Source organism: Palaemon carinicauda, chromosome 17 (genome assembly GCF_036898095.1).
Source record: "Palaemon carinicauda isolate YSFRI2023 chromosome 17, ASM3689809v2, whole genome shotgun sequence".
NCBI classification, from domain to species: Eukaryota; Metazoa; Arthropoda; class Malacostraca; order Decapoda; family Palaemonidae; genus Palaemon; species Palaemon carinicauda.
In genome coordinates, this window is record NC_090741.1 from 44,641,016 (window position 1) to 44,664,882 (window position 23,867).

The 23,867-nt window shown below is 44.0% G+C and overlaps 1 protein-coding gene across 2 annotated transcripts in view; it reads left to right on the plus strand.

Moving 5' to 3' along the window:
- The window catches only part of LOC137656054 (uncharacterized), an 82,109-nt gene that overhangs the window by 18,933 nt on the left and 39,309 nt on the right, over positions 1-23,867 (plus strand). For both annotated transcript variants that reach the window (XM_068390230.1, XM_068390229.1), the window contains exons 2-7: positions 12,929-13,036; positions 15,803-15,939; positions 17,265-17,439; positions 20,286-20,445; positions 20,617-20,758; positions 22,483-22,556. In XM_068390230.1, coding sequence (XP_068246331.1) covers positions 12,929-13,036; positions 15,803-15,939; positions 17,265-17,439; positions 20,286-20,445; positions 20,617-20,758; positions 22,483-22,556 — 796 coding nt within the window. The remainder of the gene's footprint in view (positions 1-12,928; positions 13,037-15,802; positions 15,940-17,264; positions 17,440-20,285; positions 20,446-20,616; positions 20,759-22,482; positions 22,557-23,867) is intronic.

Consider the following 23,867-nt stretch of genomic DNA (forward strand, 5'->3'; position numbering starts at 1 on the left):
CACAAGTTCCTCTTGGCAGACGTCAAGGAACTTAAAGTGAAAAGTGCAGTGGGAAGTGATAGTGCCAGTGCTGTGCCTAATGCTAGTGTCAGTGTCAGTGTTGCGCGTGAGGATACTTCTGTGCGTGCCAGTCGTCCTCCCAGTCCGGGACCTCTTGCAAGCTCCCAAGCCCAGGGGAGAAGCAATGTCGAAGGGCAAAAGGGTTCGGCAGGCCTTGATCGGCGCACAGTAGTATCCTCAGTGGTTGCGGGCGTATCTTATAGAGATCGTCACTTCCACTCTCAGACGATTGAGCCCTTAATTTCCTCGTCTGTAGAAAAGAGAAAACGCTGGACTCAGGTCTCAAGACCTCTTAAGCGTAAAGTCCAGACCGCGCGAGTCCAACAGCCCGGGTGTAGCCATTGGACTAGCTCGGACTCGCCGCAGTCATCAGGTGACTGCACGCCTCCTAAGAGAGGTAAGGCGATGCCTCAACAGACCTCAACTTCTGTTAAGGCTATGCCTCAACAGACCTCAACTTCTGTTGATCCTAAGATGGCTATGCTGCAGACTATGCAGTCGCAGCTTGCGGTGTTGATGCGGGAGTTTCAGGCAGAGAAGGTTAATACACCTCCTCCTGCGAGCGCTCCTCCTCCTCTGCGCAGTCCAATCTGCCAGACGTATGATGTTGAGGTTCCTCAAGCTTCCTCCATGCGTGAGCTGCCGAGTTGGGAGTTGCCAGATACCAGCGCTGTGCAGCAACCTCCACTTTCCTTGAGGCAGGAGCCTCTTACCACGCAGCAACCTCCTCAACAATGGGGGCAGGAGCCTTATGCTTTACAACAACCTCCTCTACCCCTTGAGGCAGGAGTATCTTGCATTACAACCATCCTCGAGGCAGCAACCTCTTGAGGTACGACAACCTCTACCATCCTTGAGGCAGCCACCTCAACTCTCGCAGCAGCCACCTCCACTTTCCTCGAGGCGAGAACCTCAACTCTCGAGGCAAGCACCTCAAGAACCTCAACTCGTGAGACAAGAGCCTCTCTCTGCGCAGCCACCTCAACCCTTGAAGCAAGCGCAACTCTTGAGGCAGGAACCTCATGCTATGAGTCAGCCACCTCAACGCATGCATCTACCACTTTCTCCTCAGCTTGAGCCTCTTCCCATTCAACTTGAACCGCAGTCTATGCAGCATGAGCCTCATGTTTTACAACAGTCGCCTCTCACCACGCTTGCTCCTCAGACCTCCGCAGAACCTCCTTCATCCCAGCCTCATGACTTTGTCATTACCAGCCCTCATCCTCTTCAACAGAGACTTGAGGATGAATCCGCAAGTGCGCATGCACCCGCTCTTCAGGATTCAGCCATTCAGCATTCCGCTTTACCTCTCGCTTCTCAACCCTCAGGTGATGAGGTTTCTGAGGATGAAGCTGCTCACCTGGATGATCCTTCATCTGACGTGGAGGAACCCAAGTCATTGCCACCCTCCATTGACTTTCGCAAGGTCCTGGCTCTGTACAGAGAGCTATACCCGGATCACTTTGTTTCTGCTACCCCTCGCTCTCCTCCATCCGAGTTCTCTCTAGGCATGCAACCTGTTAAGTCTGCCTACACTAAGCTCGTCTTCGCTAGATCTTCAAAGAGAGCTTTGAGAATGTTAGGGGAATGGTTGCAGTCCAAGCAGCAACTGGGAAAGACGTCTTTTATGTTTCCACCTCCTAAGCTGACGTCTAAGGCGGGCGTCTGGTATGCCACAGGAGAGGAACCAGGCTTGGGGGTCCCTGCCTCTGCCCAGGCTGACTTCTCAAGTTTGGTTGACTCTCCACGAAGGTCGGCTATGAGACGCTCTAAGGTCTGCTGGACCTTTTCTGACCTGGACCACTTCTTAAAGGGAGTCTTTCGCGCCTTTGAAATTTTTAATTTTCTCGACTGGTGCCTGGGGGCCTTGAGCAAGAAGACTGCCCCATCTGACAAAGACTCGGCCATGCTGATCATGTCCTGTATGGACAAAGCAATTCGCGATGGTTCCGGCGAACTTGCCTCTATGTTTGTATCAGGAGTCCTCAAGAAAAGGGAACAACTTTGCTCCTTCCTTTCCACTGGTATCACCTCTTGCCAAAGGTCACAGTTACTTTTTGCTCCTCTTTCTAAGTTCCTGTTTCCTGAGGATCTTATCAAGGAATTGTCTGCGGCTCTTATTCAGAAGGACACGCATGACCTTGTGGCCTCTTCAGCACGGAAGGCTAAGGTTGCTCCTTCAGTTCCTAGAACTTACCGCACCCCAGTGGCTGATACTCCTGCTACCAGATTTATTCCGCCCTTTCGTGGCAGAGCCCCCAGCCGAGGTGGTACCCGCCCAGACGGTCACAGGGGCAGGTCCAAGAAAGGTACCAAGTCTTCGAAAAGCAAACATTGACTCTCCTCCTCTCCAGACAGCTGTAGGAGCCAGACTCAAGATCTTCTGGCAAGCTTGGGAAAGAAGAGGTGCAGACGCCCAGTCTGTCAAGTGGCTAAGGGAGGGTTACAGGATACCATTCTGCCGCAATCCCCTCTGACCACTTCTCCCATCAACCTCTCTCCCAACTACAAGGAAAAGGACAAGAGGCTAGCGTTACATCAAGAGGTGTCGCTCCTGTTACAGAAGGAGGCAGTGGTGATAGTCCGGGATCATCAATCCCCGGGCTTCTACAACCGTCTCTTTCTGGTGGCCAAGAAGACAGGAGGTTGGAGACCGGTGCTGGACGTCAGTGCGCTCAATGCTTATGTCACCAAGCAGACGTTCACTATGGAGACGACGAAGTCGGTCCTAGCAGCGGTCAGGCAGGAGGACTGGATGGTCTCGTTGGATCTGAAAGACGCCTACTTTCACGTCCCCATTCATCCAGACTCCCAACCTTTTCTGAGATTCGTTTTTGGAAAGGTTGTGTACCAATTCCAAGCCCTGTGTTTTGGCCTAAGCACGGCACCTATGGTGTTTACGCGACTGATGAGGAATATTGCGAAATTCCTCCACTTGGCGGACATCAGAGCCTCCCTTTATTTAGACGACTGGCTGTTAAGAGCCCCCACAAGTCGTCGCTGTCTGGAGAGTCTCAGTTGGACTTTGGACTTGACCAAGGAACTGGGTCTTTTGGTCAACTTAGAGAAGTCCCAGCTTATTCCTTCCCAAACCATCGTTTACCTGGGAATGGAGATTCGGAGTCAAGCTTTTCGGGCTTTTCCGTCGGCCCCAAGAATCAACCAAGCCCTAGAGTGCATACTGAGCATGCTGAAGAGGAACAGATGCTCGGTGAGACAGTGGATGAGTCTAACAGGGACCCTATCATCGTTAGCCCTGTTCACCGAGTTAGGGAGACTCCACCTCCGCCCCCTTCAATTCCATCTAGCAGCTCACTGGGACAAGAATATGACGCTCGAAGCGGTCTCTATTCCTGTTACCAAAGAGATGAAGACTACTCTCAAGTGGTGGGAGAGCAACATCCTTCTCAAGGAGGGTCTCTCGTTAGCTGTTCAGACCCCCAATCTTCATCTCTATTCGGACGCATCAGACTCGGGCTGGGGCGCGACCTTGGACGGACAGGAATGCTCGGGAACCTGGAACAAGGAACAGGAAACGCTTCACATCAATTGCAAGGAGTTGTTGGCAGTACATCTAGCCTTAATGAACTTCAAGTCCCTCCTGCTAAACAAGGTGGTGGAGGTGAACTCCGACAACACCACAGCCTTGGCATACATCTCCAAGCAGGGAGGGACTCATTCGAGGAAGCTGTACGAGATAGCAAGGGACCTCCTCATTTGGTCAAGAAGTCTAAACCTCACGCTGGTAACGAGATTCATTCAGGGCAATATGAATGTCTCGGCATATCGCCTCAGCAGGAAGGGTCAAGTCATCCCCACAGAATGGACCCTTCACAAGAACGTGTGCAACAGACTTTGGACCTTGTGGGGTCAGCCAACGATAGATCTGTTCGCCACCTCCATGACCAAGAGGCTCCCATTGTACTGTTCCCCAATTCCAGACCCGGCAGCAGTTCACGTGGATGCTTTTCTGCTGGATTGGTCCCATCTCGATCTATATGCATTCCCGCCGTTCAAGATCATCAACAGAGTTATTCAGAAGTTCGTCTCTCACGAAGGGACACGGCTGACGTTGGTTGCTCCCCTTTGGCCTGCAAGAGAATGGTTCACAGAGGTACTGCAATGGCTGGTCGACGTTCCCAGGACTCTCCCTCTAAGAGTGGACCTTCTACGTCAACCTCACGTAAAGAAGGTACACCCAAGCCTCCACGCTCTTCGTCTGACTGCCTTCAGACTATCGAAAGACTCTCTAGAGCTAGAGGCTTTTCGAAGGAGGCAGCCAGAGCGATTGCCAGAGCAAGGAGGGTATCCACTCGTAGAGTCTATCAATCCAAGTGGGAAGTCTTCCGAAGCTGGTGCAGAGCCAATGCAGTTTCCTCTACCAATACCTCTGTAACCCAAGTTGCTGACTTCCTGTTACATCTTAGGAATGTTAGATCTCTTTCGGCTCCTACGATCAAAGGGTACAGAAGTATGTTGGCATCAGTTTTCCGCCACAGAGGCTTGGATCTTTCCTCCAACAAGGATCTACAGGACATCCTTAAGTCTTTCGAGACCTCTAAAGAACGTCGCTTGTCCACTCCAGGCTGGAATCTAGACGTAGTCTTAAGGTTCCTTATGTCTCCTAGATTTGAACCTCTCCAGTCAGCCTCTTTCAAAGACCTTACTCTCAAAACTCTTTTCCTCGTCTGCCTTGCAACAGCCAAAAGAGTTAGTGAGGTTCACGCCTTCAGCAGGAACATAGGATTCACATCCGAAACAGCAACATGTTCCTTACAGCTCGGGTTTTTGGCAAAAAATGAACTTCCTTCACGTCCTTGGCCTAGATCGTTCGAAATTCCTAGCCTTTCCAACATGGTGGGTAACGAGCTAGAGAGAGTTCTTTGCCCTGTCAGAGCTCTAAAGTACTATCTTAAAAGGTCAAAACCTATACGAGGACAATCAGAGGCCTTATGGTGTGCCATCAAGAAACCTTCGATGCCTATGTCCAAAAACGCAGTTTCGTATTACATAAGGCTTCTGATTAGAGAAGCTCATTCTCACATGAAGGATGAAGACCTTGCTTTGCTGAAGGTAAGGACCCACGAAGTGAGAGCTGTAGCTACTTCGATGGCCTTCAAACAGAACCGTTCTCTGCAGAGTATTATGGATGCAACCTATTGGAGGAGCAAGTCAGTGTTTGCATCTTTTTATCTCAAAGATGTCCAGTCTCTTTACGAGAACTGCTACACCCTGGGACCATTCGTAGCAGCGAGTGCAGTAGTAGGTGAGGGCTCAGCCACTACATTCCCTTAATCCCATAACCTTTTTTAACCTTTCTCTTGAATGCTTTTATTGTTGTTTTTGGGTTGTTACGGTAGGCTAAGAAGCCTTCCGCATCCTAGTTGATTTGGCGGGTGGTCAATTCGTTCTTGAGAAGCGCCTAGGTTAGAGGTTGTGTAGAGGTCCTTTAGTATGGGTTGCAGCCCTTTATACTTCAGCACCTTGGAGTTGTTCAGCCTCCTAAGAGGAACGCTGCGCTCAGTAAGGAAGACGAACTTATTAAAGGCAGAGTAATGGTTCAAGTCGACTTCCTTACCAGGTACTTATAATTTCATTGTTATTTTGAATAACTGATAATATGAAATACGGGATACTTAGCTTCTTGATATACATGTACACTGGTTTTCACCCACCTCCCTGGGTGTGAATCAGCTACATGATTATCGGGTAAGATTAATATTGAAAAATGTTATTTTCATTAGTAAAATAAATTTTTCAATATTAAACTTACCCGATAATCATGTAGCTGTCAACTCTGTTGCCCGACAGAATTCTATGGAGGGATACGCCAGCTATCACAATACTAGAAGGGGGTGTTCTTACCAGCGCCACCTGTGGCCAGGTACTCAAGTACTTCTTGTTGACACCTCCTCAATTATTCCTCTGTCGTGCTTCTGACAAGACGTTCTGGGATACGCTTATGTTCTTGGAGTATTTTCACGACTTTGGTGAAGTATTTCTCTTTGATTTCGGCTGTCGCTTTACTGGAAACTTCTATTTTAGCTTAGTTAGCTTTTGGAATTAATTTGATTAATTTTGGTGACGAAGAGAGTATGAACTCTCGTTCACCTTTCAATGGCCGACCCTTCCCTTAGACGGAAGTGTTGGTGTCTAAGGGAGTATAGACTCTCTTTCTTAATTTTGCTTAACAAAAGTTATAGATTTATTTTATATCTCTCCGCCTCTTATAGGCCTCTTCGATTAACTTCCTTTTATTATAAACTTATTAAAATTAATTTTTATATTTGTTTATATTCGACCTTCCTAATAGTAGGCGGTCTTTTCTTGGTACCGAAGTTAATTATCGTGAGCCCGTCATTTCGGTTTTACCTGTTAACATATTATGCTATTTTAAGGTCTTTGAAAGAATTTCTTTGATAGTCTCGTACTTTTTCAAAGTTGAACTAACGTTTTGTTTGTCTCGGCAGTTGTTGACGTTCAGAACGTTTCAACTTGCACTCTATCGTTACGATAGAGAAAGAATGTTCACGGTTTCACATTGCAGTAAGAGTAACCGTGTCTAGCGTTTTGTTCATTCTTTCTTAACTTAATGGTTTTGATCCTAATAAGGAACTTTTCTTTTTGGGAAATATTTCAGTTTTTTCCTTTAACAATAATATGTTTTAACGATATATATGATTGGGCTCTTCTCTCAGGTTCTAAGAGAGAGAGAGAGAGAGAGAGATAGAGACGGAGGGAGAAAGAGGATAAACGTTTCCCTCAAGCCTGCCAGGCGTACGAGTAACGTCGTTATCGTTTTGCTCTTATCCCTAGTCTCTTTAGGGGAAGAAACTAAACGTTTCTAGAGTGATCTAGTGTTTAGTCTCTTTCCAGCCACTGAATTTTCTTTCATTAGATTTTTCTGTTACATTGTAATTCTGTTTTCGCAATTACTAACTTTTGAGAAGGATAGAATTGCGTGTTTCAGGTACAACCACTTAAAGTTTCGAGTTCAGTGAAATAAGTGCAAACAGAAATCAAAGTGATAAGTGATTAGCGCAAAGTATGTCAGTGTTATGCGTGAGGGTACTTTTGTGCGCGCCAGTCGTCCTCCCAGTCCGGGACCTCTTGCAAGCTCCCAAGCCCAGGGGAGAAGCAATGTCGAAGGGCACAAGGGTTCGGCAGGCCTTGATCGGCGCACAGAAGTATCCTCGGTGGTTGTGGGCGTGTCTTACTGAGACCGTCACTCCCACCCGCAGACGATTGAGCCCTTATTTTGCTCGTCTGCAGAAGAGATTTAGAGGAGAAATAAAGGCAGAGTAACGCTGGTCTCAGGTCTCAAGACCTCTTAAACGTAAAGTCCAGACCTATGCCAGACGTACGAAGTAAAGTTCAACAACCCGGATGCAGTCATTGGGTTAGCTCTGACTCTCCTCAGTCATCAGTTTGTCGGGCTGAGAGTGCGCCTACACTCCCCCCGCCTATGCTCGCTCCGCCTGATCACAGTACCACCTGCCAGGCGTACGATGTTGTGGACTCTTCTACAGTCCATGCAAGCACAGCTTTCGGACCTGATGCGTGAGTGTCGTGCTGAGAGTGTTGCACCTCCTCCTCCTCCTGCACCGGTGGTGCACCAACCGCCTGCACCCGTTCAGCCTGTGCTGCACCCGCCTGCACCGGTGGTGCACCAACCGGCTGCACCCGTTCAGCCTGTGCTGCACCCGCCTGCACTCGCTGCACCCAGTCGCAGCACCATCTGCCAGACGTACGATGTTGTGGACTCTACTACAGTCCATGCAAGCACAGCTTTCGGACCTGTTGCGTGAGTGTCGGGCTGAGAGTGTTGCACCTCCACCTGCACCCTTTCAGCCTGTGCTCAACCCGCCTGCACTCGCTGCACCCAGTCGCAGCACCATCTGCCAGGCGTACGATGTTGTGGACTCTACTACAGTCCATGCAAGCACAGCTTTCGGACCTGTTGCGTGAGTGTCGGGCTGAGAGTGTTGCACCTCCCCTGCACCCGTTCAGCCTGTGCTCAACCCGCCTGCACTCGCTGCACCCAGTCGCAGCACCATCTGCCAGGCGTACGATGTTGAACCTCTTTCTGTGTTCGCTGTTCCCAGTGTTGTTCAGCCTCAGCCTTCTTTAAGGCAACCTTCGGTTTGGGATCAGGAGGATTACTCCACTCTTCCTCCTCCTCCCCTGGCTGCTCCACCGGTGGTGCAACTCTCGGTGGAGGTACAACCTCTTCCACCTGTGAGTCAGTCTCCTCAGCTGCTGCACCGAGCTCAACCCGTGCACCCTGTTCCTGCGCCTCAGACACCTCTGCTTGCGGGAACTTTACCTTGTTCTGCGCAACCTCGGTCTCTTCACGCTCCACTCACCACAGGAACAGGAACTTTCTGCACCTTCCACTGTTGTTGTTCCAGCTCGTTCTGACTCTGCTGTTCAGCATACCTTACCTCCATTTTCAAACCATGGCAAAAATATGAATCATGAGTTATGAATGTAAGGTAAACATTATGTTGATTTTTAAACCCCATGCAAGCATGCATAAAGCACTCTAGCACTGGTCATGGAATTTCTGAGAAATGTTAAACGCCATGCACACGCTCTGCTTTCCTTACAGCAGGCTCTGCTTACAGCAGGCTCTGCTTACTACATGCTCAGCATTCAGCATGCTCTGCATTCAGCATGCTCTGCATACAACATGCTCTGCATACAGCATGCTCTGCATTCAGCATGCTCTGCATACAACATGCTCTACATACAGCATGCTCTGCATACAGCATACTCTGCATTCATCATGCTCTGCATACCTTACCGCATGCTTCTCAACATATCTTGGGTTGTTGCCAACTCACTAGACTGTCAAGCAGTTTCATAACGTTGCCTTCTAGTCTGCTGCTTTTGCACCAGTGAACCCTCACTCAGAGAACTTAGCTTTTCTAGGATAAGGTCCCTGTAGATGAGAAAGTTCTTTTCTCCCTCCTTCTGATATTCCCTTGAGGACTCTGTCATTTGGAGGGAGCCTTTAGCTGCATAACCTCTTATGGACTTTTATTTAAGCATAACATGCTTACAGGGAAGGTAATGGTTCCACTTCAGCCGCTAATCCCGTCTGTTACCACACCTGCTCCCATTGACCTTGAGCTGTGTTGCATGACATGCAGTCCAAGCTTAGTCCTTGTTAGAGGATTTTTTGTTTACGGAGTCAATGTGTCACGGGGAAGACGTTCAACAACCAACAGAAGGGACTTGTTGTGACGCAGTGCGGCAACCTCAGCAACCCGTTAAGGAGTTGTCTGTACGACCCAGATAGTCTAGACAGATTCGGGTTGTCACTGTACTTCCTCGCTTGCCCATGATTGTCAGTTTACAGACTGTGCAGCAAGATCATGATCTTGTGTCCGGCTCCGTCAGACGACTGGCTTTTAAGAGCTCTCACAAGTCGTCGCTGTCTGGAGATTTTCAAATGGACTATGGATCTGACCAAGGGACTGGGCCTCCTGGTCAATTTTGAGGAGTCTCAGCTCGTTCCATCCCAGACCATTGTTTCCTTGGGTATGGATCTTCAGAGTCGAGCTTTTCGGACTTGTCCGTCGGCCCCAAGGATCTTCCAAGCCCTAGAATGCATCCAGAGCATGCTGAGAAGGAACCGATGCTTAGTCAGGCAGGGGATGAGTCTAACAGGGACACTTTCATCGCTGGCCCTGTTCATCGAGTTAGGGAGACTCCACCTCCGCCCCCTTCAGTATCATCTAGCTGCTCACTGGATAAAGGACATGACGCTAGAGACGGGCTCAGTTCCTGTTTCCGAAGAGATGAGGTCTACTCTAACGTGGTGGAAGAACAGCATTCTTCTCAAGGAAGGTCTACCTTTGGCTGTTCAGACCCCCGACCACCGTCTCTTCTCGGACGCATCGGACACGGGCTGGGGTGCGACACTGGACGGACAGGAATGCTCGGGAACATGGAATCAGGAGCAAAGGACACTTCACATCTATTGCAAGGAGTGTTGGCAGTTCATCTGGCCTTGATAAACTTCAAGTCCCTCCTGCTTAACAAGGTGGTGGAGGTGAACTCCGACTACACCACAGCCTTGGCTTACATCTCCAAGCAGAGAGGGACTCATTCGAGGAAGTTGTTCAAGATCGCAAGGGACCTCCTCATTTGGTCAAAGATCGAAAGCTCACGCTGGTAACGAGGCTCATTCAGGGCGATATGAATGTCATGGCAGATCGCCTCAGCCGTAAGGGTCAGGTCTTCCCCACAGAGTGGACCCTTCACAAGAATGTTTGCAGCAGACTTTGGGCCCTGTGGGGTCAGCCAACCATAGTTCTATTCGCTACCTCGATGACCAAGAAGCTCCTCTTGTATTGTTCTCCGATTCCAGACCCAGCAGCAGTTCGCGTGGATGCCTTTCTGCTGGATTGGTCCCATCTCAACCTGTATGCATTCCCGCCGTTCAAGATTGTCAACAGGGTACTTCAGAAGTTCGCCTCTCACTAAGGGACACGGTTGACGTTGGTTGCTCCCCTCTGACCCGCGAGAGAAGGGTTCACCGAGGTACTGCAATGGCTGGTCGACGTTCCCAGGACTCTTCCTCCTAGAGTGGACCTTCTGCGTCAACCTCACGTAAAGAAGGTACACCCAAACCTCCACGCTCTTCGTCTGATTGCCTTCAGACTATCGAAAGTCTCTCAAGAACTAGAGGCTTTTCGAAGGAGGCAGCCAGAACGATTGCCAGAGCAAGGACGACATCCACTCTCAGAGTCTTTCAGTCTTAATGGGAAGTCTTCCGAAGCTGGTGCAAGGCCAATGCAGTTTTCCTCAACCAGTACCACTGTAACCCAGATTGCTGACTTCCTGTTACATCTAAGGAACGTAAAATCCCTATCAGCTCCTACGATCAAGGGTTACAGAAGTATGTTGGCAGCGGTTTTCCACCACAGAGGCTTGGATCTTTCCTCCAACAAAGATCTACAGGACCTCCTTAGGTCTTTTGAGACCTCAAAGGAACGTCGGTTGTCCACTCCAGGCTGGAATCTAGACGTGGTCCTAAGGTTCCTAATGTCATCAGGATTTGAACCGTTCCAATCAGCCTCTTTTAAGGACCTCACATTAAAAACTCTTTTCCTCGTGTGCTTAGCAACAGGTAAAAGAGTAAGTGAGATCCACGGCTTCAGCAGGAACATAGGTTTCACATCTGAAACGGCTACATGTTCCTTGCGGCTCGGTTTTTTTTGGCTAAAACGAGCTTCCTTCCCGTCCTTGCCCTAGTCGTTCGAGATCCCAAGCCTGTCCAACATGGTGGGGAACGAACTAGAGAGAGTACTTTGCCCTGTTAGAGCTCTTAAGTACTATCTAAGAAGGTCAAAACCATTACGAGGACAATCAGAAGCCTTATGGTGTGCTATCAAGAAGCCTTCTCTACCAATGTCTAAGAACTCAGTTTCTTACTACATCAGGCTTCTGATTAGAGAAGCAAATTCTCATCTGAAGGAAGAAGACCTTGCTTTGCTGAAGGTAAGGACACATGAAGTGAGAGCTGTGGCTACTTCAGTGGCCTTCAAACAGAACCGTTCTCTGCAGAGTGTTATGGATGCAACCTATTGGAGAAGCAAGTCAGTGTTCGCATCATTCTATCTCAAAGATGTCCAGTCTCTTTACGAGTACTGCTACACCCTGGGTCCATTCGTAGCAACGAATGCAGTAGTAGGCGAGGGCTCAGCCACTACATTCCCATAATTCCATAACTTTTTAACCTTTCTCTTGAATACTTTTTATGGGTTGTTCGGTCGGCTAAGAAGCCTTCCACATCCTTGTTGATTTGGCGGGTGGTCAATTCTTTCTTGAGAAGCGCCGAGGTTAAAGGTTGTGATGAGGTCCTTTAGTATGGGTTGCAGCCCTGTATACTTTAGCACCTTTGGGTTGATTCAGCCTCCAAGAGGAACGCTGCGCTCAGTAAGGAAGACGAACTTAAAAAAGAGACAGAGTAAAGGTTCAATTCGACTTCCTTACCAGGTACTTATTATTTCATTGTTATTTGAGATAACTGTTATATGAAATATGGGATACTTAGCTATCCTTTAATCTTGTACACTGGTTTTCACCCACCCCCCTGGGTGTGAATCAGCTACATGATTATCGGGTAAGTTTAATATTGAAAAATGTTATTTTCATTAGTAAAATAAATTTTTGAATATACTTACCCGATAATCATGATTTAATTGACCCTCCCTTCCTCCCCATAGAGAACCAGTGGGACCGAGGAATAATTGAGGAGGTGTCAACAAGAAGTACTTGAGTACCTGGCCACAGGTGGCGCTGGTAAGAACACCCCCTTCTAGTATTGTGATAGCTGGCGTATCCCTCCATAGAATTCTGTCGGGCAACAGAGTTGACAGCTACATGATTATCGGGTAAGTATATTCAAAAATTTATTTTACTAATGAAAATAACATTTTTGAATATACTTACCCGATAATCATGATTTAATTGACCCACCCTTCCTCCCCATAGAGAACCAGTGGACCGAGGAAAAATTGAGGTGGTGTCAACAAGAAGTACTGCAGTACCTGGCCACAGGTGGCGCTTGTGAGTACACCCCCCTCTTGTATAGCGATCGCTGGCGTATCCCGTCCGTAGAATTCTGTCGGGCAACGGAGTTGACAGCTACATGATTATCGGGTAAGTATATTCAAAAATTTATTTTACTAATGAAAATAACATTTTTCTTATCTCTAAGGTAAAAATTATTTGTAAATTTCATTTGCTCACTGAAATGTTTGAATTCAGGCGTGTTCAATCACTGAGGTATTACAGTATAAACTTGTATTCAAGATAGAGGGAAACTTAATCATCACTCTCAAAATCTTTCCAGGTTACATCACTTCAGCTTATTCTTCATCCAGTTGGCATGGGAGTTAATAACCTAGTGGTGTTTGATATGGATAAGAGCCAGACATTTTGCTATCCAAGTTTGGAAGAGGTAAAACTATTCTTTTTATTTGCCAGCAAATTTAAATATAAATGTTATTGTTTATCTTACCTTTATGGTATCCATAAACTAGTGCTATAGTAAGTGCATCCCATGTGGTACACTGTAAGCATTACAGTATTAGAGCGTCTTTGCTGTGATCTTTTGGCTCGTAGTTGTACCCAAAGTTTAGGCTTCTATTTGTTCCTACCTTCGTTCTTCCATCTTGCGGATTAACTTTTTATAACTTTTACTTGTTCCGTAACTGAAATACAAACCACGCTATTTAATATGGGTAATTATTTTCGGCGTAGCTGAAATGACGTGCCATTAGAATTTTAACAAGGGTTTACTACCCCACCGCTAGTTAGCGGTGGGTAGGGAGGGTAGCTTGCTAAACCCCCCCCCCCCCCCCCCCTCACACACACCTGTGCTTGAGCTCACTTTGCTCTCGGCTCGGGTGGTAGTCTGCTGTCACCCTCGCCTTCTTTGACAACCATTGCAAATACTTTTTGCTTTTCCTTTGACAGGTGTGTGTGAAGTTGGCCTCTGCTATGCGAAAGTGTCCTGGATTACCTGACCGCCCTTGTGGCACGTATATGTCGGCGGTTGAGACGGACCCCCACACCCTATGTCCATACTGTAGGGGCCAGCGGTGTGATAGGAATAAAGTGTGTGGTGAGTGTAGGGAGTGGTCTATCTCCCAGTGGGAGAGGTTTTCTCGGCGCCAGAAGAAGAAGTCCAGATATTTCTCCTTCGAAGGTTTCTTTAAAAGGAGAAAATCCCAAGGGCTCTTCTTGCGGGGCCCAAACCTCCTCCGAAGCTCCCACTCGATCGGTTTCTTCCGAGAAACTATCGAGTGGTAGCGTAGGCCATAGTTCTGTTGACCGATCTCGGGATTTGGGAGAGGGAGTTGCCTCCCATAGCGAGGCAGCTCCTCCTCCTCCTCCCCGGGGGAGGATTTAAATATGCCTGTTTCTAATAATTATTTGTTACAGCTTTGGGCTTCCTTGGGGCTTGAGGGTTCACCCTCCAAGGAAGCCTTGTTTGACATGATCAGGTTGGGGGCAGCTGTCAAACAATCACCGACTTTAGCAGAGGTTGATCCTCTGTCTATCGTCGACGTTGTCGTGGCAGAGGCTTCCGATGAGTTATATCAAACCTCTGCTCATGATGTTCCCGATGTAGCTGAAGGCTTAGTTACCCCCTTCGAACATCCTTCGAGGGAGGAACTAAGTCCAACGGTGTCTTCTGCTGGTGATTCTCCCCCTCGGGGGAGTTCACTCACAGAGACTCCTCTTTGGAGGACTGCTGATGGTCAGGCCGCTGACCCCACGGCCCCCAGAGGGCATATAAGGTGTAAAGCCTGCCTTCCTCTTCGCCGTAGAGGCCTTCCTTCACCTCACAAGGGTGTTAGGAGGCGCCTCTTCGGTTCATCATCACCGCAGTCCGCCGCAGAGAAACCTCGCTGTCGTTCTCCGACTCAACCAGCTACATTCCTGGACCTCTCTGCAGATCGTTCGCAATCTCCTTCGGTGGAAGGTCGTCCTTATAAAGGACACGCCGACCTTCCACCCACCAGACCTGCTGACCTGCCGTCACCGTTCCTGGCTGCTGACGTGCTGTGGGCGCCAACACATCCCGTTGTAAAACGGGCAACGGTCCCTTCGGGGCATCAAGGGCTTTCGCACAAGTTTGTGCATGAGTCCCTTACGCGCCAACGATCACTTGCACGCATCTGCGCGCAAGCGCACGCCTTCAGAAGTGGTTTCTATTGAAGCGTGCCAGCGCTCACCTGCGCGCCCTCATCCTGCTGCGCGCCATGCACGCCAGCGTTGCCTACGCGCCAGCGCTCGCCTATGTGCCAGCGCTCACCTGCGCGCCAATGATCTACTGTGTGCCCACGATATTCTGATCTGGCCACAGTGGGGAACTTAATCTCTTCCCCTGATCGCCAGCGCTCACCAACGCGCCATCGGTCCCCGCCTGCGCGCCATCCTTCACCAGCACGCCATCACGCGCAGTCTCCGACGTGCGCCCACGAGGTTGCGCACGCGCGCCCACGCCCATCACTACAGCCAGATGTGCGCTCTCATGCTCGCCCGCGCGCAAGGGATATATCTCCCGCGCGCGCCCAACGTTATCGCCCGCATAAGCTCTTCGGCCGGACCCTGCGCGCCCGCGCGCGAGCGCTTATTCATCCTTCAGCGCGCCCTCTGCCATCGCTCGCCCGCGCGCACGACCCAGGGCAATGCCCATCGCGCGAGCGCCAGCGTGATCCCACGCGTGAGGATGCAGGACAACACGCGGCCAGGTCATCATCAGTGTCTCTACATCCCTGGATTTTGCACCAATCAGTTTGATTATACGAACTTAAGATATGTATCCTGTTGAAGGAAGTTTTCTATACATGTAGGAACAATTCGCAAATTTTAAGAATAATTTGTATTTTTCCTAACTATACAGAACTGAGTCCTTTAATGTAACTTCCCACCTTATCCATCGCACAATTCTTAGGCAAAGGTCAAGTGGCAACTCGGTGAGCTGGCAAGGGGACGGAGCTGCCTCGCTACCGGCCAGTAACGTCGTAAATTTTAACAGCCAAATTTCCAGCTTTGCTGAAATCATACTTCTTTTAAAGAACTCTGGTTTGTATAGTTAGGAAGAATACAAATAATATTTAAAATCTGTTATATTAACTTTTTAAAATTTTTATTAGTACTGGTTGCTGATCCATTTCAATATATTTTATTTGTTTATTTTTTCAATTTTTTTCAGATAGTAAATGCAAATCACGAGCACTTACCAGCCCGAGACAGGGACCATGGACTTGATCCTCTCCATGAACTCACTCAGTTGAGGAATAATGCCAGGGTCATTTGCAAGGAAGTCAGTGGCTTCACACACCTCGAGAAGTAGGTATTTTTGGCAATGACTCATTTTTATTTTCCAAATTTGAAAATATTTCTCAGTTTATAATGGAAACATACATTAAATATAACTGTTTATGTATTTTTTTACTTGTTAAAGGAGTTTATGTTACTGGTTAACAGCTTCATTTACCTTGAGAAATAGATTTTTTGTTGTTGGCAAGTTCATATGTGCATATACTGTACAGTACTGTACAATTTTTGTAAGCCCGTTTCTTCGTGTAAGGATGATATGGGTACCCCTACGTGTTGACTTCAGTTTTGCTACAGTATTTGTAAGAGCCAATCTTTTTGTTAAGGATGGCATGAGTCCCTTGATGTGTTTAATTTGGTTTTACTGGCTGTAAGTGGAATAACATAGCTGTAAGGGACAAGAAGCTTTATACCTTGGGAAGTGAAGTTTTTTCTTTAATTTCAGGAGTTGAAAATTATTCTAAGTACAATACTTTAAATTTTCTTAAGGTGACACTAATATTTAATATATGAGGCAATACTTTATGCTTCAAATAAGTATTATTGTACTGTATTAATAATCTCCCAAATGGAAAGACACCTTGATAAAATAAAAGCTGACAATTAAAAAGAGTTAGGGGATTTTGATATTTGACGGATTTGTATTTCAATAGAATAGCTTCATATGATGTTGTGAATGGTTTAACCTTAAACCATTGCAGAGTGACTAGTAAAAAGCATTGTCACACTTGACTTTGTCTTTTTAGTATAAAGTAATTATGTAGACTTTACAAAGAAATTATCTTGACTGTAGGAGGAGGGATAGACCTTTCAGATGTGAGTGCCTCACTTCAGTGTTTTATGTTCTGTATTTAGTTTAAGGTTCTGTGATTTTCATGTGCTTCCTTTTTCATTTGCCGAGTTATTATTAGTTATTTTTTACGAATATTTCAAATAAAGGAAATATGGGAACACAACACTGAAAGGAAATAGTGTTATATTTAAAGAGGGATAGGATACACATCATGCATACAGTGTATTTTCAACACGCCCCTGCTGTATACACGACACCCACAAGGTGCTCGCGCGAGGGTAGTAACCTCTGCATTCCATGCTTTTATCTTTCTCTGGTATATTTGGAAGATTTATATCAGAAAAGTGTAAAAAAAGGACCTTTTCACCGGGCGTCGCAGGTCTCTCCCCAGAAATAGATTTTTCCTTCGTCAAAATCCCTTTTATTCAAATCGTTTTTGTGTTGCTGTCTTCCAAAAGACCATTAAAAACATATATTATAAGAAAAACTTAACATTTTACAATTGTATGCTAATCAAACTTGTTTTTTTTTAAATATTCAAAAGGGTGTATCCTGTGCCGGCACCAAAAAACCTCCCCAAGACAAACAAGCGGGTCAAGTGGATGGCTGAGTGCATGGGCTATGAGCCTCTACTGTCTCACTGTTTCACTTTCAACGTCTCTGATGTTGATGTGAAATGCGAAAACCTCTTGGGTATTAAATGCGGATATTGCTCGAAGGTGAGTAAAAAGCCCAGTGAAAAGGAAAGGAATTCAAAATACTCAACACAAGATGAGTGTAGAGGGAGAAATACATAAGATGTGTTATTTCTATGAATCCCTCGCAATGTTCATATTGCTTCTTCTCCAGATGTTTGGTTTAATTGCCCTTTACCCGCAAAATTTTTAAATTTCCTTATTTTGTTCCCTTCAATAAACATGCATTAAAGGAATGAGCTTTCTAATGGTAAGTGGTAACTGATGTGTCATTCTTTTTGTCTCCTGTTTTTTCAGTCCTCCAGTAATGATTATATCTACTCTAGACTGTTTTCCTATTAATGTGCATTAAGATGTCTTCCCCTGGGTTTCTTATATGGGGTGTTCACAGAAATTGTTTCTGGAAATTTATCATCCACTTTATCTTGGTGTCTTGTTACAGGGGCAATACCGTGATTTGAATAATATCATGAAAAGTATGTTTCCCTCACGGTACCTCTCGTGACAGTACGTTGCAATGGCTGCCGATCAAATGCAAAGCACTAAAGAAAACTTGCTGTAGGTTCAGAGGAAAAGCCAGGGAAGACTAGGCTAATTGATTGTAGTGGGAATGATAACGATAATGACAAGCTTCACCTTTAGACAATTCACATAATTGACCAACCTTGATAGAAATTGAGCTTTATAAGCTCTTGACATTTCTATCTTGCTTTGTCCAAGTTCAGAGTCCAGTGAATCCTCACTAAAAGCGGTAATATTGGCCCTATCTGTCCTGTTGCTAACCTAATCTAACTCCCCTAGTTGAGACTAGTGTTCAAAGTGTTTCTTTCAATAAGGGTTCTGAAAGTTTGCTGCATATTACAGATTCGAAAGCCTTTCACATACTCTCAAATTCTTTAATTACCTTAAGCCCTTCTGCTGCTAAACCCTTGCATGCACACTCCTAATTGCTCTATAAGACAACTAAATTGTGAGGCAGAAGACTGAGTGGGCATTCTGGATACTAATATCCCTCCATTCGTTTAAGAAAGCGCTCCTAAATTTTATCATGTTTCATAGGTGGATGGCGAGGCATATTCTATGATTCCCTCAAACCTTGTTTAGGTGAACAAAATTTCAACCAAATTGCTAGGCTCTAGGCCCCGTTTTGGTTGGAGGGCTGGGGTCTAATTAGTTTAGAGTTTAGTTGATTTTTAAATCCCTTATCTGCAATTATGTGGAGTTTTAATTTAGTAGTTGATTTTGTTATCAATCAAAACGTCATTTAGTTCAAGAAATATCCTTTTAGACTAGCTGTAGTCCAGTATTTTAGATAACTTTATTAAGCAATTGGGAGCTAAATGATTTTCTCCATAGGGACCCAAATCATTTACAGCTAAATCAAACTGCAAATAGGGCTAGGTACTCAACTTAGAAGAAGAGGAGGAAGCCATCATACGAAGGAAGTCTGCAAAATAATCTGATAAAGAGCGCACAACAAACAATAGAACAGTAGCGTGAAGCTGTGAACAAAGGAATGAAGCACCAGAGACGCGTGGGAGCATCGAAAGGTGATAGGATATGTAACGGCTCCTCGCTTATCCTTCCCCTTAGTGGATTAGACTAGGTAAAGTCTATTGGGGGTGCAGATATCTATGGTTATCTAAGGATACGTCCCTGATTATACACGATATCTACGGATAGTCGATCCGGGGGTTGGAACCCCGTGATACCTGATGGTAATTCTCTTGTAATATCACTCGCAGAAATATTATACAGTAGGAAGCAGCCGAAGGAAACTTCCATCAGGATGACATGGCTCGAGCCCAAAAATAGATTTTTCCTACGTCAAAATTCCTTTTATTAAACAATTGGGAGCCCCCCATATTTCAAGCAGTATTCTCAGATGGTTTGTTGAAAGTAATCTTGACCGGGTTAGTAAATCTTATCCATGTTACAGTACTTTTAATTAAATTTATCCTGCCTCCAGAAGAGTGTAGGAGTCAGCAATTTGAGCATCAGGAGAGGTTCATAGAAATAAACAGAATTTAAATAAAGTTTCATATTTCTATAATCACCTGATGTTCTTATACATACCCAGCTTCCCCGCAGCCTTGTGTTGTCAAGAGAATAGGGATAATTTCAACTCCAAAACTGAGGAAACAAAGAGAATGGCTTGTCAGTTACCACTTACCGCTAGGATGCGCCTTTCATTACTTCCTGCATGTGTTTATTGAAGAAAGATGTGGGAAAATTTTTTAATTTTAAATTGGTTCAGATTAAGGTCAATTTAAACTTCTTGAGAAGTAATATGAACATCAGATGAGTATACAAATAAATTTTACTATTAAAATTGTTTATTGTGTAAGCAGTGTTATACAGTACGAGGCAACTATATATTGCAATATCCCTTTGGCTCTCAGCTGTATAGTACTGCATAGCCTTCTGCCTAATACTGTACCGTACTTTTAATCCATCACCTTTGCCATCATCTCACAATTTCTTCCAATACTTTTTTCAAATGCTCATTTCATGTAAGATAAAACTCCACTGTAGTAAGCATCTAGAAATTTGACTAATTGATTTTGTTGAAGTGCTTTCCAGTAGTATGTCCAGATTGAATGCTGTATGGATTCTAATAAATTTGTACTGCTGTGAGGGTTGCTCTGGCCTTTTTTTGTACACTATACCCTACATATACTGTATATGTAAATGAAGATGTTTTGCTGAACTGTATTCATGTTGCTGAACTGTATTCGTGTTCATTAGAAGCAAAATATTCATACATGCCTTATTAGAGTTAAAGATTTTAACTTAATGGTATAGTTGAATTATTGAGTGTAATGATATTAATAATAGTAATCATCTGCCATTATGCTTGTTTGATACAGAAAATCATCCTTGGTATTGGCAAGAGTGTTATTATTTCAAACCCTGAATATCCATATTACATCGATGACGCCATCTGTGAGTGGATGATCGAAACGCCAACTCCATCTGAATTAGAAATAGAATTTGAAAATTTTAATCTACCTCGTCGTAATGAAAAGGGTAATGTTGATGTCTTGGGTCCTAACAATAACTGAAATTCACATGTATGTTCTTTTGTCAAGCAATGATTTTAAGTAAGATGACATGTAGAGGTTTTTAGAATTGCAGTACAGTGCAAAATCTCCTCCTAAGGAAAGTTTCTAGTCTGTATATTCCCCCTCTCATTTTCAGACCAATGTCATCGAGGTTCCCTAAGTATTGGCGAGCTGCAGAAGGGCGAGCCGGGTAAACCTAAATGGAATTTAATTGAAACATTCTGTGGCAGCGGTCTTCCAGATCCTATGAATTTTATTGCCAGAGGTGTCATTATCAGGTAAGCGTAGATATAGATTTTTAAAAATCATTTTGATTCAAAGCTTATTAAATTCTTTGGGTAATCATTCTGGACTTGTAACTGCCCAGTAGTGTTAAATTATAAATGAATTACTTTAAGACGTTTTCAATGAATAGCAAAGATGAACAGCTTTTTATGTAGTTAATTGCATGCCTGCAAGGTCCCCTGGGGCACAGTAGTTTAATGTATGAATTTATTTAAATGTAATTCAACTACAAAAGAGGCATAGTGTTGAGAAAGGATCAATGAAGTTAAAACAATGGGTTTGTATTGAAAATATATTTTGTCATAAAAATTATATTTGTTCATCCAAACTCTTTACTTTAATTTTACTGCAGTAGCAATTTCAGTGGAAGAAACAAAACTTCTGGCATTCCTATATGGAGGAAAAGGGACCTTGAGAGACTATATGAGCTGCTGAAAAAAAAGTGGCATAAGGAACCCAAAACTCCAAAAGAGATCATTTGTTAATACAGAGGTTGGTATGGAAACTACAGTAAATAAGTAGCAGGAACCAAGTTGTGCTGTTTATGATGAAAATTCCTTGCAGTGGAAGATTATCTTGTCATAGCCACATGATTTCAAGGAGTTGAAAAATGAAAAGCATATAATCTCTCAGAAAAACAGTTGTCTGTTCCTTTAAAATGCTATCCAAATTTGAGTCAACCTCATGCCCTCATAAAATGATCAGGTGAAGAGAAAATGCTGATCTTAGCTGAATATCTAAGGTATAGGAGAAAAGGTTTACATATACTGATTGTCCATTTTCCCTGACCCTCTATGGAAAGGGAGAGGGATTTACTCTGCTGCCAATACCACAGAGATCCCCTACATAAAAAGGCTTATAGAGTCTCATTTCTGTAGAAATCATGATAAACTGAAAAGGGATCATACCAAAAGAATTACTGAGGAAGAATCATGAAGAAAATCTTCTTACAAGTCTGAAGTAAGGTTCGAACCAATGACTCACCAAAAATAAATCAGACCTTAAAAACAAAGATCGCTCTGTGAATTACACTATCATATTCTGGCCAAGAGAGTGCCAGAAAGAATGTTGTAAAGAGACTGATAAGTATATAAGCTCCACTAAAACACACCAAAAATTACTCCTCTCATATACATACATGTAGGTGAACAGTTCTGTGGTTCGTAAAGGAGTAATGATCTGACAAATATAGCATTTAGTACACCCAGGATTCAAAGTACCATTTTAGTACGCATTAAGTGTTTATCGTATTTTATTAAGACTTTCTCAACCCCACAAATGTCTTAAAATATGACCCCATAGTTAAGCAGTATTAACATAGTTCATAAAAACAAATATAATAATATAATTTCCCTTTTCAACCATCAATTGGTATTTGCTCATTGCTTTTAGATTTGGAAAATGATTCATTGCTTGTTGGTAGTTTTTATTTAATTATAATTGATGTCTATCCATGAATGAAAGAAGGGAATTTGAGGAATTCTAATCTCAAATTTATGAATCTGTATATTCATCTCTTAATTTACAAAACATTTGATTTGATTGTCGAATGGTACGTTTAAGTTTCAACTCTATCTTCTATTATTGAAAATAAAACTCCAGGCAGCAAGTGCAGTGTTGCATTCAAAGCCTAAAACTTATAAATATTGCCTTTTTTATTTGATACTGAAACAGTAATGAATTTATCAAGCATTTTCTAATAGTTTTCATTCGACAGGTTTTCTTCGGGTTTGTTCTTCCCAAGACCCATTGGAGAATATGCTGGTTTCAACTTGACAGTTACATCTTTAGGTAATTCAAACTGTTAGCTTTTATAAGTGTCCTACTGTATTCTGTTTTCTGCCTTATTGTCTTCCTTTATATATAGTATTACTATAACAGCTGTTAACAACCAAGGAACAGTAGCTAAACAGAAGATTAACACAAAGCCAGGGTCCAAGGCAAAGTCTTTGAAGGAAGTCCAGCAGTGTATAGCTTAAAATTTATTTTTGAGTTTAAAAGAATTGTTTATATACTGTAGCTGTTATTTTTATCAGGCTTATGGGCTTTCATTGGTATACATTATATAGTTGACCTTTACACATTTCAAACATACGATCAGGCACATGACAAATTCCTAGAGCATCTCTCAAAACTGCATTGTTGGAAATTGCATGAAAAAATGCTTTATCAATTTGATATAGTGTTGTCATGAAGTTAATGTGTGCAATTATTTTTTTCTCTTACTGCTGGTCAGTTTTGTAGATGAATAAGAATGTAGTTTTTTATTTGTTTTCCAGATGATCATGAAATAAAATTTTTGATTGTTATTAGAATGATCTTGTTTGAGAAATATACACACTGTAGTGGGGAATTATAATGTTACATGGTTTAGTCTTTGAAAATATGAAATTCATGGTAAGAAAAAAGAGCCCATGTTATAAGTTTCTTTTAAAATTAAAGTTGCAGAACCACCACTATAATTGAAAATTAAATAGCTTATACAAAATAGTAGAGTAATACCATACATACCCAAACTTATGCAGTGGAAAAACACTGTATTATGAATTTTAGCTGCAGGTAAAAGATGTTCTGTATGAAGGTCTCATTATTTTAATGATTTGAATTACAATAACATTAAGCGTACAAACTATGGCTTTAAGCACCATGCAAAGTACAGTGCAGACCTGAAATTAATGGTAAGCTGAACTGGCAAAGACTCCTCAAACTGGTGAACAGTTTTAATTACAGAATTTGATGATCTCCCTAACCCTAGAATTGGTGTCATAAGGTTTAAATTCCATATAGTAATACCCCAGGATGCAAAATTAATTCGTTTTGGAGTGTCTTTCGTAACATGATTTTTTCTAATACAGTTATTAAATAGAAGGAATTAAAGTCAATTACTGTACATTTGAATAATTCATTATACCTAACCTAACCATGCAAATTTCATTTCATATCCTGAGTATTTTTTCGTAATATGAGGCAAAAAAAAATTTTTGTCATTTCGTGAAATGAGTTTTCGTAAACAGAAACTTTCGTATCTAGAGGTTTCACTCTTTATAATAAATCCATGTGAAAACTATTCTTCTTCTTCTTTGTCTGCAACTTTTCCCACTT